This window comes from Gavia stellata, chromosome 16 (assembly GCF_030936135.1).
Source record: "Gavia stellata isolate bGavSte3 chromosome 16, bGavSte3.hap2, whole genome shotgun sequence".
Classification (NCBI taxonomy): domain Eukaryota; kingdom Metazoa; phylum Chordata; class Aves; order Gaviiformes; family Gaviidae; genus Gavia; species Gavia stellata.
The window spans coordinates 21,254,503-21,272,089 of record NC_082609.1 but is presented as its reverse complement, the minus strand read 5'-3'; the positions used below and the strand labels follow the sequence as shown (position 1 = coordinate 21,272,089).

At 53.7% G+C, this 17,587-nt stretch overlaps 2 protein-coding genes across 2 annotated transcripts; both read left to right on the top strand.

Moving 5' to 3' along the window:
• Positions 1-14,380: 14,380 nt before the first annotated feature.
• Positions 14,381-15,005, top strand: LOC132318355 (SLC35A4 upstream open reading frame protein-like). Its single transcript, XM_059825457.1, has 3 exons — positions 14,381-14,395; positions 14,533-14,631; positions 14,801-15,005. The coding sequence occupies exons 1-3, from the start codon at positions 14,381-14,383 to the stop codon at positions 14,996-14,998; spliced, it is 312 nt and encodes a 103-aa protein (XP_059681440.1). The 3' UTR covers positions 14,999-15,005.
• Positions 15,006-15,610: 605 nt separating this feature from the next.
• LOC104254337 (probable UDP-sugar transporter protein SLC35A4) lies at positions 15,611-17,077 on the top strand. The gene has a single exon (XM_009808061.2). It carries the CDS (start codon positions 15,612-15,614, stop codon positions 16,557-16,559), a length of 948 nt encoding a protein of 315 aa, XP_009806363.2. The 5' UTR covers position 15,611; the 3' UTR covers positions 16,560-17,077.
• The last annotated feature ends 510 nt before the right edge of the window (positions 17,078-17,587 follow it).

The following is a 17,587-nucleotide window of genomic DNA, read 5'->3' as shown; positions in this document are numbered from 1 at the left end:
AGCACCAGTGCTGCCCAGCCCCACACCGCTGCCTCGAGGCTCTGGTCCCTCTTCCTCAAGCCCCTTCCTCTTGTAGCAAATGCTGCCCATGGCAGCGATCCCCAACCTCCTGCAGGAACTGCCTGCCAAAACCTCCTGTGCATCATGTTTACTGGAAACAGCTGACTCAAACCAGAGTCCTGTGACATACTTCCCATTTTCTTTGTGGTGTATTATCTCATATATTAATCCGTGGCTGTTTTTTTTTTTTTTAATCTGCTTTGATTCATATCATATAAAGCATTTTCCTCTGGAATAAGCTGCATTATCCTGAATCTTGGGCACGATGTGCAGTCTACCCTTGCACATCCTGTGGTGTTGGACAGGGCTTTGGAAATCCCAGCCATGAGTGTGTATGTGTGTGCTGGGTCCAACACATCCAGCCAGCGTGGCCTGGCTAATCTGATGGCTTCTGCAGGCACAAGGAGTGTGTGCGGGACTTCCAGGGTACCCTCCAGCCTGATGGACCCACTGTGCAGTCACACACGAACATCCTCACTTTCCACCCACTTGGGATGTGGAGGTAGAAGAGGAGGAGGTCAGGCTTGGGGAACTCTGACATTCAGTAGTCCCACAGTGCAAGAAACCACCCTGCCTTTGCTCCATCCAGTAATTTCACACCAAGAGCCATCTGCGGTGCCTGCTGATGCCCTTCATGCCCACATTCCTCCCAAGCACTCCACAGAAGTGTTTCTCCAGCCCCAAAGGACGTGCCAGACCCCCTGGAGCTATGGGAAAGGGTCAGGGTGCAGTCCTGGGACAACTTGCAGAGGGGGTTTTTGGTGCAAGACACCACGTTGGGCTGCTCATCCCTCTGTGCCTGGAGGTGAGGTACCCTCGACAAGCCCAGCAAGCCGGGTGCTCTCTCCCCACTCAGGACCCATGTGGTCAGATAGAAGCAGGGCAGAGGACGTGCAGCAGATCTGCTCAGTGTGGCTCTGAGACAAACAATTTTTTGGCTCTGCCCATCTACATGCTCCTCCAGGATCTGCCTGGAGAAGATGCCTAGGCTGAAAAAGGGGCTGTACCCATGCCAACCCCAATGCCTGGACACCCCAATTAAAGCCACACTTGCTGGAGAAACGCAGCTTGCAAGGGATGGAGCCTGCTCCCGAGGGACTGCCAGGACCAAGCAAGCAGATGAGAAACACTGTCCCTGTGCTGGGCTGCTGCCAGGAGCCTTCTCAGCCAGGAAGACAGCAAAATCCCGAAGGTGCCCCGCATGACCTGGGCCAGCCATGGCGCAGGGGAGCCAGCCAGTCTCTCAGGCAATGAAGCTTGAGTGACACAGGGTGGCCAGAGCTGTGTGCCATGGGGCAGGATGGTGGCCCCAGGGTTTGTTGCTTACCATGTTGCCAGAGACCATGGCAAAGCTTTGCCATGGTGCAGCTTGGCAAGGCCACAGAGCAGGGGCCAGAGCTGCACACCCACTGCTCCATGCCGCAGTTTCCCCTTTTGCCAAGAGCTGAAGGAGGATCTAGCCAGTCAGTTCTGCCCTGGGAGGGAAGGCGTGGCAGGAGGCAGCTCAGTTGGCTTGTTACCCTCTGATGTTGCAGCATCCCTATGTGTGGATGTGATCCCTTTGGTCCCTCCCAGCTCCCAGGACTTTGGCAAAAGAATGAGGTCGCTTGAGAGCTCCCATTCACCCTCAGCCTGAACTTCCAGCACCAGGGCCCAGACACAGCTGTGACCATCCTCTGGGCCATCCATGGAGACCCCGAGGGGACCAGCAGGAGCAGGGAGGTGATCATGCCCCTGTACTCATCACTGGTGAGGCCGCACCTCGAATACTGTGTTCAGTTTTGGGCCCCTCACTACAAGAAGGACATTGAGGTGCTGGAGCGTGTCCAGAGAAGGGCGACGAAGCTGGTGAGGGGTCTGGAAAACAAGTCTTATGAGGAGCGGCTGAGGGAGCTGGGGTTGTTCAGTCTGGAGAAGAGGAGGCTGAGGGGAGACCTCATCGCTCTCTACAACTACCTGAAAGGGGGTTCCAGAGAGGTGGGTGCTGGTCTCTTCTCCCAAGTGACTAGTGACAGGACTAGAGGAAATGGCCTCAAGTTGCGCCAGGGGAGGTTCAGGCTAGATATTAGGAAAAAGTTCTTTACTGAGAGAGTAGTGAAACATTGGAATAGGCTGCCCAGGGAGGTGGTAGAGTCACCCTCCCAAGGAGCGTGTGGATGTGGCATTGTGGGATGTAGCTTGATGGGCATGGTGCTGTGTGGTGTTGGGTGGGTTGGTTTTTGGTGTTGTGATTTGTTGTTGTTGTGTGGTGGGGTTTTTTTGTTTGTTGTTTTTTTGGGGGGTTTTTTTTGTTTGTTTTGTTTTGTTTTGTTTTTTAGGTTGGACTTGATGATCTTACAGGTCTTTTCCAACCTTAGTGATTCTGTGATTCCGTGATTCTGTGACCACGGAGTCCAGGGGCCCAGAGGAGGTGACATGGACGCATGACTGAGGATGGCGACAAGAGTGCTGTGCCTGGTTCCCTCCTGGCTCTATTCACTGCCTCCTGGGTGGCTTTACCTGGAGCCAGATGCAGAAAAGCATCCTAGGGGATGGTACTACCTCTGTGGATAGTGGTGAATCTCCAGCTAAGCCAGCTTCCCTGCCACTATTTTTCCAATGCGGGTAGGGTCCCTTAAGTCCTGTCTGGACCTGTTGGCCCATGGTCTGGTGCCAGGTATGCTCACTCTAACAGCAGGCTCAGGCTCCTTACCAGAACTGTGGCTGCCCAGACCAGATGTGTTCTTGCCACATGGCTCCTGCCAGCAGCACCCAGCAAGCTGCTCCTTCCAGAAGCCCAGCTTCCACTGGTCTGAGCGTGCACAGCCAATGCAAGGGCCATGATGCACTGCAAGGGTGACAAAACTAGCCAAGAGGACAGAGCCAACCGCAGCCATGGGGACCATGGCAGGGCACTGGGTTTCTTTGTGAGTCCCAGGCGGTGGCAGAGGTGAAAGAAGGGTGAAGGATGGGTGCCCCAGCCAGATGCCCAGCCTGGGAGGCAGAGGTGCCTGGGGAGCAATCCTGAGACAAACTAAACAGCTGGACATTTATGTCACCGCTTCTTCACATACCTGGTACAACAGCTTTGGTCCTGGTCGGGGGCTGTGTGCGTGGGGCTCCCAGCAGGTGAAAAGGCAGCTCCAGTGGGCAACCTGGCACAGCAGCAGACGCTGCCGGGAGCCTGTTTTAAAAACAGCCTGCCTGCGCTGCCTCCAAGGGCAGCTCAAAGGGCTCCGACATGACAGCACTGCTTCAGCCTTGTTTGCTCCACAAAGAGCTCATTGGGCTCATCTCAGAAGCATAGCCACACCACCCAGGATTCTCCTCTGAGTGGAAAGAGAAAAACCTGGGCATACTATTTTGAACAGTTGGATGAAAGCTTGGATGATTGCAATTTCTGTTGGGAAGAAGGCAGCGTGGAAAACCCTCACCCTGCAATCAGCCACCACCGGCCACCAGTGGCTCAGCCCACATGAAGCCTGCGGAGTCAAGCGCTTCACAGCCACCCGAGGAGACCCAGCAGCGCTGTTAAGCCCAGCTGGCAGACTGAGGCACAAAGAGCTTATAATCCAGCTCCTTAACCACCTTTTGAAGCCTCTGGGATTCAAAAGGGCCCTGGGACCTGCTCAGGCTCCCAGGCAATAGGCAGCCCAAGGCCAGCAAGCGCCTGGACATCCTTCCCCTCACGCAGTGCTGGTGTGACAAGGCTCCAGGGATGCATGCGAGCCCTTTGGGATCTGTAGGTCAGCATTTGCTGACCCTTGCAGGCTGGTACTACTCTCCTGGCCTGGAAGTGCACTCTGTGCTGAGACCTTCTGCCCCCAGTGTGACCCTGAGTAAAGAGGGATGAAGCTACAGCTTATTCCTCTCATCTAAAGCCACTCATGAAAGAGCTTCAGTTCCTTCCAGAGCTTTCCTTTGCAGGATAAAACTGCTCTTACCTGGCAGCTGCCTCTCAGCAAAGCAGCCCAGGTGAATATCAGGGCTCCATCTTTCACACTCATGGGAGAACATGGTGGAAGAGGCCTCTCCCTGGCTCCAGCCTAGCAAGCTTACAGAGGAGATTTTGCTGCACATTGGTCACAATGGGACTGGGAATTGGAACCCATTTCAGGATTTAGTAAAACCTTAATCTGCAGCCTAATCTCTGGGTACTGCATCTGTGCAAAAGACAAAAAAGACAGATGAAAGGCCTGTAAGGGAGGGTTTGTGACAGCAAAGGCTGCTGCAAAGAGCCAGCTCCTCTTGGCCTTCTGGTTTGCAGAGCTGTCAGGGATCTTTGCCAAGGCCTCCAGGATGAGCCGAGTGCCTGGTGCTGCACTGGCCAGAGGGGAAGAGGGGAGAGCTGTGCTGCTGCAGGCGAGGGACCTCCTGCTTGTGGTAGGAGATGCGTACCCCTGGGTGCAGGGAGCAGAGTACTGCGCCCGAGAGATCTGGCCCTGGGGCATGGGTGGGTGGACATGGGTCCTGATCGCCCACCTCCTGTTTTGGAGCAGCGTTCCCAAGGGCACAGAGCAAACGTTGTGGGCACCTGCTGAAACGCAAGGTAAATGCCTGGCATCAGGACTGAGCTCAGCAACACGGGAACAGCCAGAAGCAGCTGCATGAGCAGCAACGCTGGTGCCACCACAGTCCCCAAGGGTTTGCGCCTTCAAATCCACTGGGGATCCTCATGGGGCACGAACACGGTCTCCTTCCTGATGCCCTGTTCCCTTTCCCTATGGGCACTTCTTATCCTGTCGATCACCGCCTTCAGTCAGGTTGGGCTGAAGATTGCTGATAAGCTCAGCCCATATTATCAGGGGACAGGCACAAGCCCAGATGAAACCTGACAGCGCAACCTTGTTCCAGTAGAAACTGTGCTGCCAGCCAAAGGCTCAGCTCCTGACACTGCTCAAGGGCAAAGCCAGGACCAAGCAAACGGCAAGGTGAAAGCCTTTGCTAGCAGAGTGAATCGCAGGCAGAGCTGAATCAGAGGCAGGAAAATCAAACCTCAGAAGAAGTGGAAGCATGCTGCCCAAGCTGGCAAACAGAGGATAACCAATTTCTCCCTGAGCTCCCTAACAGCACAAATCAGCTGAGTTTTTGCACTAATTGCAGTGTTCCACATCAGACCTGACTCAGGACTCCCCAGCTTCTGGGGCAGTTGAAGGTGCCGCAGGGTGTCAGCAGCACAGACACAGCCTGGCCCACTGCTGGCAGGCACCAGCAGGGCAGCGGCATCCCCCCCACAGCCCCATACCCTTATTGCCACTGTGCCCACCACCATGAGGGGGCAAAAGCCCCAGATATCCCTGGTCAGCACACAGTGCCTGGGCACAGCCTCGCTTCAGCGATGCCCCATGCTCTAGTGCCATGGCTGCCAGAGGGAGGCACAGGTGTGTCAGGGGCAAAGGCACTACTCCGACCCAGAGCCAAATGTGCAGGGACTGCCAGGGCCATGAGGGGTGATGAGTAGATTTAGGGGGCATCTTCAACCTGAGCCCCCCGAGCACAAGCTGTGAGGGACAGGAGCATGGCCCCAAGCCAAACCATCACAGAGAGGTGCCTGACACAGGGCTATGAGCCCCAGCTATTGCTTATCCCCGGAGCAAGCACAGAGCCATGGAGGGTGACTCATGGATGGGCTCAGTGCAGCAGTGAGAGGTGACTGGCACTGCTCTTGCCCTACATTTTCCTCTCTCCACTGCTTCTCCACTTGGTGAGGATGTGTGGGATGAGGACCTGAGCTTTTCAGCCAGTTCTGCAGTGGGACTGCTGGGTCCTGGGCATTCAGGCCTTAAAGAGCTAAAGACCAAGCCAGTCACAGCCCACCAGCCCCACCAGCAGCAGGGTGGTCTTGCCAAACATTTTTGCCCAACACCCAGACTGCTCCATAGCCTGAGAAGCTCTTCTCTGCCCTCAAGATGAAGGAGAGGCATTAGGGAGCAGTAGACCCATAGTAGCAGTAGAGCTGCGCCATAGGGAGCAGCAATGCCAACATACCTCAGCAAGGTAAGCTGAGTAGGCCCAAGGTCCACCGCCATCCAGTAACAATGAGGCAGGTCCAAGGTCAAGCAGGGAGGTAGATTCATAGCTGACTATGGTCCAGGTGAGCAAGGCACAGAGCCAGGCACAGCATGGCTGCACTCTCCCTCCAGCCAGGGCTGGAGCCAGGGCTGAGCTTGGATGCAGCAAGGACGAGGCTTCTCACAGCTCTTCCTCACACCTTAGCTGTTTTCCCATCAGGTTTTGCTAGTGCCATTTGGATGTAAATAAGCCCAGCTCCTGTTCGTTTTTAACCATGGAGTTAGCCAGGTCGGCAGTCCTTTCTCAGGCACACTTTGGTCTCTTCTCCTTGTGGGTGATCAGAAATCACTATTAACTGCCTGTAGTGATCCATCCATATCCATCCTGCTCCATACAGCAAAGAGGAGACTTATTTTTTAACCTCAGGGTGGCTGATACATGAGTTGTCTCAAAGACCTTTGCAGAGCGGGTGCTTGGGCTTTTACCATGAACTTCGAAAAACTCATCTTCGTTTTTTCTGCAAGAGATGCATGTGGCTATCACAAGAATGTTTTTACTCCTGCTCTTGTACGTCTTCTCCTTTACCTTGGATGAAAAGCCATCAGTGCAGACTGGCCTGCCATTTGCACAAACAGAGCAACTGTCTGGAACAGAGGGATGGGGAGGATGGAGGCAGAGTGCTCCCAAATTCTTGCCTTTTGGTTTGGGATGGTGAATTTAGGATTCGGTTTTATGAAGGTTGCATTCCCCTTACTGCCTAAAATCTCTCTGGACTCTCTGAATAGTTTATTCTCTGGAGAGATGTGTGTATTAAAGATCACGGTACTGTAAGTCCCGGGTATTTTCAGGATGACTGCAGCTACATGGACCAATATTCAAAGAAGGGGATGGAACTGAAAGCTGCCTTGTTCTCACTAGGTTCAGGATGAGAAGTGTTTTTGGCTCAGGAACCAGTTCCTACTGACATGGCCATGGTGGATGGCAGAAGTCGGCAGGAGCACTGGGCACTCATCACCAGCCTGTTGTCAGACACATGAGCATCCTTTGGGAGGGCAGAGCCCAGGAGGCTGCAGTCTGCTGAAAACAGGGCAGCACCTCTAAGGAGCTGCCTTTCCCAGATGTCCTTTCAGATGTTTTTTTTTTCTCTTACCTCTTTTGCACATAACTCCCACCTGATGCTGGCATCTTTGTGAGTCTGAGTTTAAGGCTAGAAAGGAGAGCTCCTCTGCTTCTGTTTTACTGCTGGGTTTTGGGGTTGAGAGGTCAGTGTCTGTATGACCATCGAGAGCCCATCCCTGTAAATGACAGTAGTAGCAGGCACCATCATTCAGCTCAGTGCTAAATAATTACAAGAACAACTATTGGTAATTAAAAAGATGCCTCATGCCATCCAGCTTCCTGGCTTTCTGCTTCTTTAAATGGCACTAAAAAGTGCTGGAGCATCAGCAGAGAAATTTCCCTGCTGTTTTTTATTCCACTGCTTTGGAGAATCAGGAATGGTCTTATCCCTCTGTTGGCAAATGTTGGCTTGGTGCAGGAGGATGGGCTTCCCTGCCACCACTGTGAGCCACTGATCTCCAGGAAGAGACACTGGTCTGTCGCTGTTTGACCTCAGCAAACCTGGCCACCCATTTGGGCTCTGGTTCATATAAAAGGTAGTGAACTGTCATCTTTATTGCAGTTACCTGCTTTTTTTAACTGCCCAGTTTCCACTTTGCACATGTCATGACTGAACATACCAATAAACTGGAGTCATCTGCCTCCTTTCACTAATCCCCTCAAACAGGAAGTGGTACAGAACTGCAGTTCAACCTACACTACACAGGACTTGCATTCAGAGGAAGAAACTGTTGCTCGTGTGGCAGATGCTCACGGGAAGCAGTATCAGAGCAGTGTCACACATGGCCACAGGAGGGACGGCATCCAGTTTGCTGTGCCTCCACGGCCCCCTGCTCTGGGATGCTCTCTGTGAGAGACACAGTGGTTTGGGGGCAGGAAATATCATCAAGCTCTTCGGGGAAATCTCATCCATTTTCTTGCTGGTTTATGATGGCTGTTGGCACCTCAGACTTCTGCTTCTACTCCAGTGCTGAACAGCAAGAAAACTTTAAAAACATACCTTGTGTTGCTCATTAATAACACAATGTGGGCCTTACTGCAAAGCGGTTCCTTTAGTCTGGCAACTCTTCTTGGCTGGCTTTAGCAGTGACTTTTTTTAAGTCCTCTCGAACATGTCTAGGTATCAATTCCTTGGCATCCACCATCACTTAGAGTTTGGGAGTACATTGCTATTTGCCATGGGGAAATGACCCTTTTTTTTTCTCCAGATTTAAGCCTTTGCATGGTTTCTCTATCTCCAAGACTGTGCATAAGTCACTGCTTTGCTCAAAATCAGAAAAACTTACTGAGTCATTTAAATTAATTCAGTTTGTGATGGGAACTGGAGTTGATCAAGTGCTGCATGAAATGCTTATGTACTCACTTCTCATTATCAGCAGCTTAAGGAAAGACATGTGGCTTGAAAAAGAACAAAGAGAAAAGATGCAGCGTTCCTTGCTCTTGGCTATACTCTCACTTAGTTATGTGTGAATCTGAGCAGCTGATCCAGATGCTTGTTTTCTCCCTCTTGCTCTTGCTGTCCGTGCTTGTGGGACCTTGTCCCTGCAAAGGCTGGTAAAGAGAGTATTCTTATAATGCTGGTGGTTAGTGACTGGATCATGGAAAATGTGTTGAAATTTCTCATTTTTGCTTACACTCCTGGTAACTACTGTCTGCTGAAGTCTTATGCCAAGTATACACCTCAGCTGAAATGTTTCTTTCTAATGGAAAAAACAGAGTCAATTTTGACTCTTTAAAAATTTTATGCAGTGGCTTGAATATAAATGCTGGCATTAACAAACAGCTATTCTAGAAGACCCCCAAACCTGACTCACTGTAAGGCCCTCTCTGGTGCTGAGCGGCAGGAAGCATTCTCAGCTTCATTTGTGCTCCCACCCCTCCACTCCTGGGAGCTACGAACTCATCCTGAAACTTGGGCCCTGAAGCCTTTGGCCAGAAACTTTCTGATTGCTTGAAAAGGTCAAATTATGGAGCCTTGCAAATCCAGGATGCTTCTCTATCTGGGGCAGGAGGGGAGAAGAAGCCAAAGGTAACTATTTCTGAAGTTTGACAATAGCTAAAAAGATCCCCCAGGACCTACTTTTATTTGTAGCCTTAAATCTTATATCCATGTAATTTCTAAAGAGCAGGTGAGCTTGGTTGATAACTGTGCAGGTCCAAAGCAAAGAACACTTTGTGCATGATGATGCTTTATTTTACAACCAGCTTGTGCAGTGGTGGTCACTTCGTGAGGCTGAAATAAAACAAGTTATTGGCAGATAGATGTGCATGCCAGCCGGCGAGGGTCATGTGCTTTGATGAAGAAAAACACGTATGTCATGTTTTGCAGAAAAGTGCTTGTAAGGTTGGCGATGGGTACACCTTTCATGAGGAAACAGCTACAGGAGGTGAGCAGCAATGACTGTTCAGTGGTGCTACGCTGCCCTCGAGTGTTGCTTTTTAGCAATATCCAAATTTTCAGTGTCAGCCTGCACTACATTGCACTTCTCAAGTTTTGTGGTTGTGCTCCAAGAAAGGTCCTTGCAAGCACATGGATTTTTTTTTTTTTTTACCTTTCATGTAGCAAAAATACTGCTTGAAAAGTGGGCTCATTTGAAGTGGCTGAGGAAAATGGCAGGTTCACTGAGTTCACGCCTGTCTGTGGTTAACGTTTGGCATCCTGCAAAGCAAGGAAAACAGAAGCTCAGCGCTTCGGCTGTCAGCCACGGTTGGACTCTCACATCTCTCGGACTTAAACTGGCTATTAATTAACCACCTCTGCTTCGTGCTGCACCTGCTACTGACATCACAGTCCCTTTCATTTCCTCTTCCCAATGGCTCAGGGGGAGCAGTATAATATGTATGTGGGGTGCATATAAACTGAGAGCCAGCAGCCTGACAATCCAGAAACCTTCACAGGGCTGTCTCGATGCTCTTGCATGCTGCCTGGTTTAGTACACAGCAGTGACTGCAAATTCACACCTTTAAATCCTTGAGCCTTTAAATCCTGGTTTAGCATCCATGGGGGTAACATATACATAAAAACCAACATCCCAATGTTTAATTAAATTGTTAGCCAAGCATCTGAAACGTGCATTTCTCACAATTCCTCAGTCTTGCTTTTAGTTCCGTAGTGCCTGTTTCCCAAGTTGAAAGTGCTGCAGTTTGTGTTTCACTGGCACCTTCAACAGGCATGTTAGACGGAGTATGGTCGCCAGCTTAACTGTGCAATGCTTAGGTCTCACAGAAAGGTGAACAGACAAAGAAATGGAAAAACAACTTAAAAGCCCCAAGTAGGGAAGAAGGGTTATTTCTGGGTGCCAGTTTGGGCTCACAGGTGGCTCAGGGGGCCCGCACAGGGTCCTTTCTTGTGCCCAGCTCTTTACTAACCCAAGCCTCTTACTAGCAAAGAGACAACTGCCAGCTATAGCCTTTAGACAGTAACTTCAAGGTGTTAGTTTTAGGGAGTCATTTTTGTTCTTTCCTCATCAATTTTGTTCTGGCCTCTGGTGCTGGGGTCTGCAGTAAGAGCAGGAGACAGCCAGCTCAGCCAGCCTGCTGCTCCCATCATAGCTGAGCATCCTCCCGGATATGGCTGGTATGGCATGAAGCTGTTCAGGGCAGGAGTGACCAGGGTAACCACGGCAGACATAAATGCAGAGAGGATGCCCTGAGTCACCGTCTATCCACAGCAAAACATCACTGACATCTGAGCTGCTTCAACCACTGAGGAAAGAGCCCACAGTGTTGTCTGCACAAATACATCCTGCTCATGAAAGGGAGAGGAAGAGGGGTTAATTAGGTTGGGGCATGTTTTGTCTCTTTTTCCTGCTCCTGATACTGCCCTGGGCTGGACGCAGCCTCCTGAGGCCAGAAAGCATTATCTCTGCCCTGAAACCAGCAGCAGGAGAGAGCTGAGGGGGACTGCCTCCTCCTCTCGCTATTGAGAAAAGAATGGCTGTCTTGGTACTATGGCCTAGGACCAGGAAGAGGGTGGGAGGGATCTTGAGGCACCACACTTGGGACCAAACATGTCCTGCCACTTGTGCCTAACACCAGCCACAGGACCCGTCACTGGACCCCCCCAGTGCAGCTGTCTGCCAAGCCCACAACAGCATCCCAAGGCGAGGGGTTGCCACGAGAGCAGTAGCAGAGATGGGATGAGACACAGACTCAAGCCCTTAATATTTTGGTACAGATCCCTACACTGGAAGCTGCTTGCTACCTTTCTGTGCTCTACATCTCTCTAGGCTGGAGCTGCAGTAGCACACATTCACCCCACACACAGCTTTTCACTAACTAACACGTTGCAGATAGCAATCCCCTGGGGCTCAGCTCCTCTCCACGTGCTAGGGACAGCACACCCTCACCTGAGGGCTGCCCTATCTCCTGCATGGGCTGTGGGGACAACATGCTCTTCCTGGCCAGCCCTACCGGATGAATCCCCCCTTCACCTGCTCTGGTGGTACAAGGATTGCACATGCATCGACAACTGTCTGCTACCTTTGGGAAGTCACCTTTGGTGGTCCTTGGCTTTTCTGTGCTGGCCTGGAAGGCCTGGAGGCACTGCAGCACACACAGATGGAGAGGGGTCCCCAGCTCTGCAGCTTCCCAGTGCTCCCCCTCTGAGGGGGACATAGAAGGGGTGCTCAAGTGGTGTAAATTCCCTTTTACCTGAGAGGGGATCAAGTCAGAGTTGGTATTTATTAGAAGACCTTTAAGAATGTCCATTAGAAGACAATTAAGCATTTGCTATTAACAGACTCAAGCTGGTACCAACCACAGATAACCAGCCCCACAGTACAGTCACTGACTGTCAAGGGTCACTCACACCGGCTCAGGCAGCAACAGCTGGAAGCCGACCCCGGCTGCTCCCTGGAGTGTTGTACTGACACACCAGAGCCCACCAGGAAGGTGCTCATGAAGTCCCTCAGAGGGGCTCTTCTCTCATCAGATGCTTGTATAAAATCCTGCTGCGTGCAATGAACCCGGCCCACATTACACAACCCCCAGCTGATGCTCGCCTGTGCTGGGAGCCTTGTGGCCTGGTGAGCCTACGCTCACCAGCTCCTGTGGATTCAAAACCACTGCCAGCCTCCAGTCTCTCATCAGTTCTTGGAGGACTTTCACAGGCTGCCTCTCAGCATATACTTCTCCTCTCTGGCCTGCTGTTCTGTGGTAGCTATTTCTCCGTCCACACCTGCAGCATCTGGTCACACAAACTTACACAGCAGGGTCCTTTGGGACACAAGAACTGGCCCATGTGGGCCTGAAGGCATGGTACCCTGTGATGGGCACCACGTACTGACCAGCTGCCACCCAGGTCACAGGGGAACATCTTCTCCCTCTTGGGCTGGCAAGGGAAAAGTGGTCATCCATTTGTAAAATATCCGTGCTGCTATGAAGGACAAACCAAGCCCCGTGTCACTGCTCACAAGCAAGGCAAGACTCCAGTATCCTTGGGGCGCACATCCGCACTGAGGTGCCAGCCGATCCTCCATGGCATGGCTACAGGCAAACCAGCAGAGATTTCTTCAGCCCAGCCCCCAGACGTCCTGGGGAAGAGATCCTGAGGGAACAGAGGCTCCAGAGGGGCAGGTCCTGGAAGCCTGGGGTCACAGCTGGGGCGTGCCAGCCTTGACAGCACTTCCTTCGAACCCCGGCTCTGGACTCTCTCACCCAGCTGCCTTCACTCTGTTTGGTACCTTGACATTGGCCTTCACATGTCTCCTCTTCTGACAGCAGCCCCTGCCCACAATCGCAGCATCTTTGGGAGACTGCATGTAGAGGCAAACAGACCGACAAGTGATTCCCTCAGCCACAGCTCCATATAACTTGCTGTCACCTCAGCTAACTTCTGAGCTACACTGAAAAGCCACAGCACAACACTTGGAGGCCTGAAGCACGAGGGCAGAGGAAGACTGAGGTTTCTATCATCACAGACCCTACTTACCTCCCTGTTCAGTTCAGGCAGTGGGAGCAAGAGGAAGGACAGTGACTCAAAGACTAGGCCCAGCCTGCTCCTGTCCCTGTCACTTACCGTGCAGCAGATGTGACGTTCCTGCAGTGATCTCCACTTGCCAGAACCATCCCTGTGGGGCTGGCAGGGGCAGGCTGTTCCCACACCGTGCTGTGGTTTGTCCTCCACCAGTGGGCCAGAAGCCAAAGGCAGCAGCATCCCATCATCACCTTTTGTTGTACCCTTCACAGGCCCTCCTGCTCATCTTCTGCTGCTCCCTCCCCAGACCTGAATATACACTCAGAATGTGTCCTTCCCACTAGGCTGTGACTGGGACCCCAAGCCCAAGGTAGAACTTTGTGTTGTGTGGGCAAAAAGGGCAGGCAGGGGAAGTGGAGGGCAACATTACGTGGGGCTACTCCAACACCGCAGCCAACCCCAGCACCTCAGCAGAATCTTCTGGGACAGAGACAAGAGGGCTCTTGAACACTGAGCTCTGACAAATGCTCTGCCAAGGCCTGGCAAGCCACTGAGACTTCTCCCTGCCAGCTTGCCAGGCCAGGGAGGGGAATGCCCCCTGCACTGCCCAGGGCGGATGCTGGGCTGATCCTCAGACCTTCGCAACCGAAGCTGCCACGCAAAGGCATCTGAAAACACGGACACACGCATGTGCACCGATCCTGTGCTGAAGGCCTCCATGCCCCAGCCCTCCCACAGCAGCTCCCGCCCGCTTGGGGCAGAGGAGGCCACCGACACATCAGCAGCAGCCCCCAGCCCCGCTCCAGGCCCGCTGAGGCCCTTCCCTCCCGCACACACAGGCCAAACAGGTCCTCTCAGGGTCTGCCTTCCCCAGCACCAGCTACTGCTCCCCGGACCCCGAAGCTGCACCAGCAGCAGCAGTCCAAGCTCCCCAGCCCGGGGGCCAGGAAGGTGGCTAGGCCACGGCAGGCGCTCTGAGGAGTCCAGACCGTGCTGAGGGCGGTCGTGAGGTCCGGCTGCCTCCCCCCAGGAGCGGCCCCAGAGCTCCCACTGCTCTGTGAAGCCCGGTACTGGCCTCGGCCTCCACCCCGGCACCCGGAGCAGGACCGGCGCTCAGGACGGAGGCGACGCCCCCACCATCATGGCGGCGCCCAGCAGGCGCCCGCCCCGTCTCAAGATGGCGCTGGGCGGGCGGGGAGGGGGGGTGTCACGTGATTCCCAGCGGACCAACCAGCTATGGGCGGTCCCTGCGCGGTGGGCGGTGCCTGCGCGACGGGCAGCGCCTGCGCTAAAATGGCGGACGATAAGGTGAGTGAGGCGGCGCGGCGGGCAGGGCTGGGCTGGGCCTGGCGGGGTGGGCCCGGGGCTGAGGTGAGCGCTGGGCTGGTTCCTTGTTCCCGGGCGCTGCCTGCGGGGCTGGGCATCAGCCTGCGTGTTTCCTCCAGGACCCGCTGCCCAAGCTGAAGGACCTCGCCTTCCTGAAGGACCAGCTGGAGAACCTGCAGCGCAGGGTGGAGGACGAGGTGCACGCTGGTGTGGGGCAGGTAACGCTCTTCCCCCGCCGGTGTGTTGACCCCTGTGCCTCGGGGCGGACCAGTCACCCGTCTTGAGGGGGCTTGGTAAAAAAAAAAATCTCTGGGGCACATCTCTGCTCTGCATTCCCTGCACAAGCCCACCCTGCCTGGTGGACTCACTCTTCACTCTTCTCCGCAGGATGGCTCTCTGCTGGCCTCACCCTTTCTCAAAGGCTTCCTGGCAGGCTACCTGGTAGCCAAACTTCGCTTCTCGGCTGTCTTGGGATTTGTGGCTGGGACCTGCACAGGGATATATGCTGCTCAGAACTACGCCGTCCCCAATGTTGAAAAGACAATCCGGGACTATTTCAGTTCACTGAAAAAAGGTCGGGACTAGCAAGGAGCCCTTTGGCAGCGGTGACTGTAGGAACGGTACTCCTTAGTTAGCAGACGCAGAAGATTCCTAGGGCTTTCAGAGGCACGTCACATACACCATTCTTTTACACTGGAAGAGGGCTTTACATGACATCATTGCAAGACATCAGTGGGTCTGGTCATGCGGTATTTATTAGAGCATCGTGACAGCGGTAATCACTCCACTAACCCACAGTAGCTTGGAAGCATCAGCAGCCGACGGTTTGCCAGCTGCCTTTTCCGCTCACTTCTCTCCCCATGCCCCTGTGGACTGAAAGGCTGCTTGTGGCATGTCATCACGCTCACCGCCCATACGCCCTTCCAGATCTTCCAGGAGATCTTCGTGATCTCCTGAGTGCACGCTTTGCCCTAGGAACATCCTTTGTGTGGCTTCCTGGGGAGGCTTGTAGTTCTCTCCCTAACAAAAGACAAAACCATGCTTTTCCACTGCATCAGAAATGTAGCAGGTAACATCCTGTTTTAATCAGGCTCATTAAATTCATGGTATTTGGTCTCTTCTTGAATGTTCTAGGGTGCAAGTCTGTCTGGCCTGTCTGCGCTGATAGTGGCTCGCCCTTGCTGGCTACCACCTGAAAATGGTGATATTTGGCAATGCTGCTGGCTCTGCAAACCGGGTGCTCCGGAGGGGGCTGTGGGGACTGATGCTGGTCTTATCTGTAGCCATATACGGCTCTCATGCTCCCCTCCTGACCCTGTGCAAGGTGGACGGGATGATCCCCTTCAGCTCCACGTCTGTCGTCGTTCTTGTTGAGCTGACAAAACTGATGCTCTCCCTCCTGTTCCTGCTGACCTGGAACCGGGAGCTGTTGGGAGTTGCCGTGTCATGGCGCCATGTTGCTCCCTTTGCCCTCTCTGCCCTGCTTTATGCTGCCAACAACAACCTGGTGGTTCACATGCAGCTCTTCATGGATCCCAGCACCTACCAGATCTTGAGTAACTTGAAGATCGTCAGCACCGCGCTCCTCTACAGCCTCTTCCTGCGCCAGAGACTCAGCATGCGCAAATGGCTGGCTCTCTTCCTGCTGGTGGCTGCTGGGGTGAGCTACAGCTGTGGTGGCCTGCAGGACCCTGGCAGCCCCTCCAAGATGCAGCTGCACATCACACTGGTGGGCTTGTTGCTGATCTTGGTGTACTGCCTGATATCAGGCTTGTCTGCTGTCTACACGGAAGCCATCCTGAAAACCCAGGCGCTGCCTCTCAGCCTTCAGAATCTCTTCCTTTACTTCTTTGGGGTCCTGCTCAACTTGATCGGCTATTTCTGGAGCAGCGCAGAGGGCAGTTTCTTGGAGGGCTTTTCCTCGTGGGTGCTGGTGATTGTGGTCAGCCAGGCCTTGAATGGTTTGATCATGTCAGTGGTCATGAAGCACAGCAGTAACATCACCAGGCTCTTCGTGATCTCCTGCTCTATCCTGGTCAATGCCCTTCTGTCCGTCACCCTCTTCAACCTGCAGCTGACCGTCCTCTTCTTTGTTGCCGTCTCATGCATTGGCCTCGCTGTTCACTTGTACTATGGGGTCACGTAGCTGCTGCCTTCCTGCCTGCGTGCACCGGGGCAGTCTTTAGTCGTTCCTCAGGGGCGTTTAGTGCTTGTGGTGTGGCTGGCCATGTGCCTTCCTGCCCTGCTCTTTGCGGGAAGTTGTTACTGGTGGGTGCATGCAAAACTAGCAAGGAGCCCCTGGAGCAGGAGTGCTGAGGGGGAGAGTGCCCTGTCTCTGTTTCCACGGCAGAAGCAGGGCCCTGCTACAGCCCAGCCAGGCTCTGCCACAGGGTTCCTGCACGATCAGGTGGACCCAGCCTCGAGGGTGGATCCCGAGTGCCTCACTCATGTGGCATATTGCATTTTCAAGCTGCTTCCCTCATCTTCCCCGCACCAAAGAGTGCACCTGTTTCTTGTGCCTGTAAATGCTCCTGCAGTGGTTAGTTCCGCTGTGCTGCAGGCTCTGCATGCAGGCAACCCTGCTGCCGGGCCAGCGTTGATCTGACGCTGTTTTCACTCCCATGGATGGTGCTTCCCTGTGGCAGGGGGGCCATGTCCATCTGATGTGCCCAGCTGATCCCCAGCCCTTGGCTTTGGGGGAGCTTCGGCACTGTGGGAGGTGACCCCCGCTGGCCTGTGCCCCCCTGAGCCCCTAGTGAGGTGGGGAAGAGGGTTTCTCCCTCTGGGACTGTAGAGGTACAAGCTGTCTGCATGGGGCTGGGTGCTGCTGCCTGGAGAGCCTCCTGCCACGGCCAGAGGCGTTTCTCCCACCTCTCTCCATGGTTTTTCAGCCCACTGCTTGCACCAGCCCATGGCTGAAAGGCTGCTGTCCTTGGGCCACATTTCCCCTTCTCAGGAATGGTGTTGCTGGGGACTGCTTTGCCCACTCCCCAAAAGGGAGACAGGACCTGAGTTTGTACCAATGCTGTGGCTAGTGAGTTTCTGGCAGGCAGAAGTCACCGTTGGCTCTGGCCAGGGTTATTAAAGTTGCGGTTCAACAGCATTGTGTGTCTTTGTCCTCCCTGTAGGAAGGTATCTGTTTCTCTTGGCAGAGGTTTGGGGGCCAGGGGCATG

Bases quoted from the DNA above. Each gene is read 5' to 3' on its own strand.
- LOC132318355 (XM_059825457.1), top strand. The intron at 14,632-14,800 runs GTAACGCTCTTC...TCTTCTCCGCAG, and splicing joins TGCACGCTGGTGTGGGGCAG to GATGGCTCTCTGCTGGCCTC.
- LOC104254337 (XM_009808061.2), top strand. From the start codon at position 15,612: ATGGTGATATTTGGCAATGCTGCTGGCTCTGCAAACCGGGTGCTCCGG.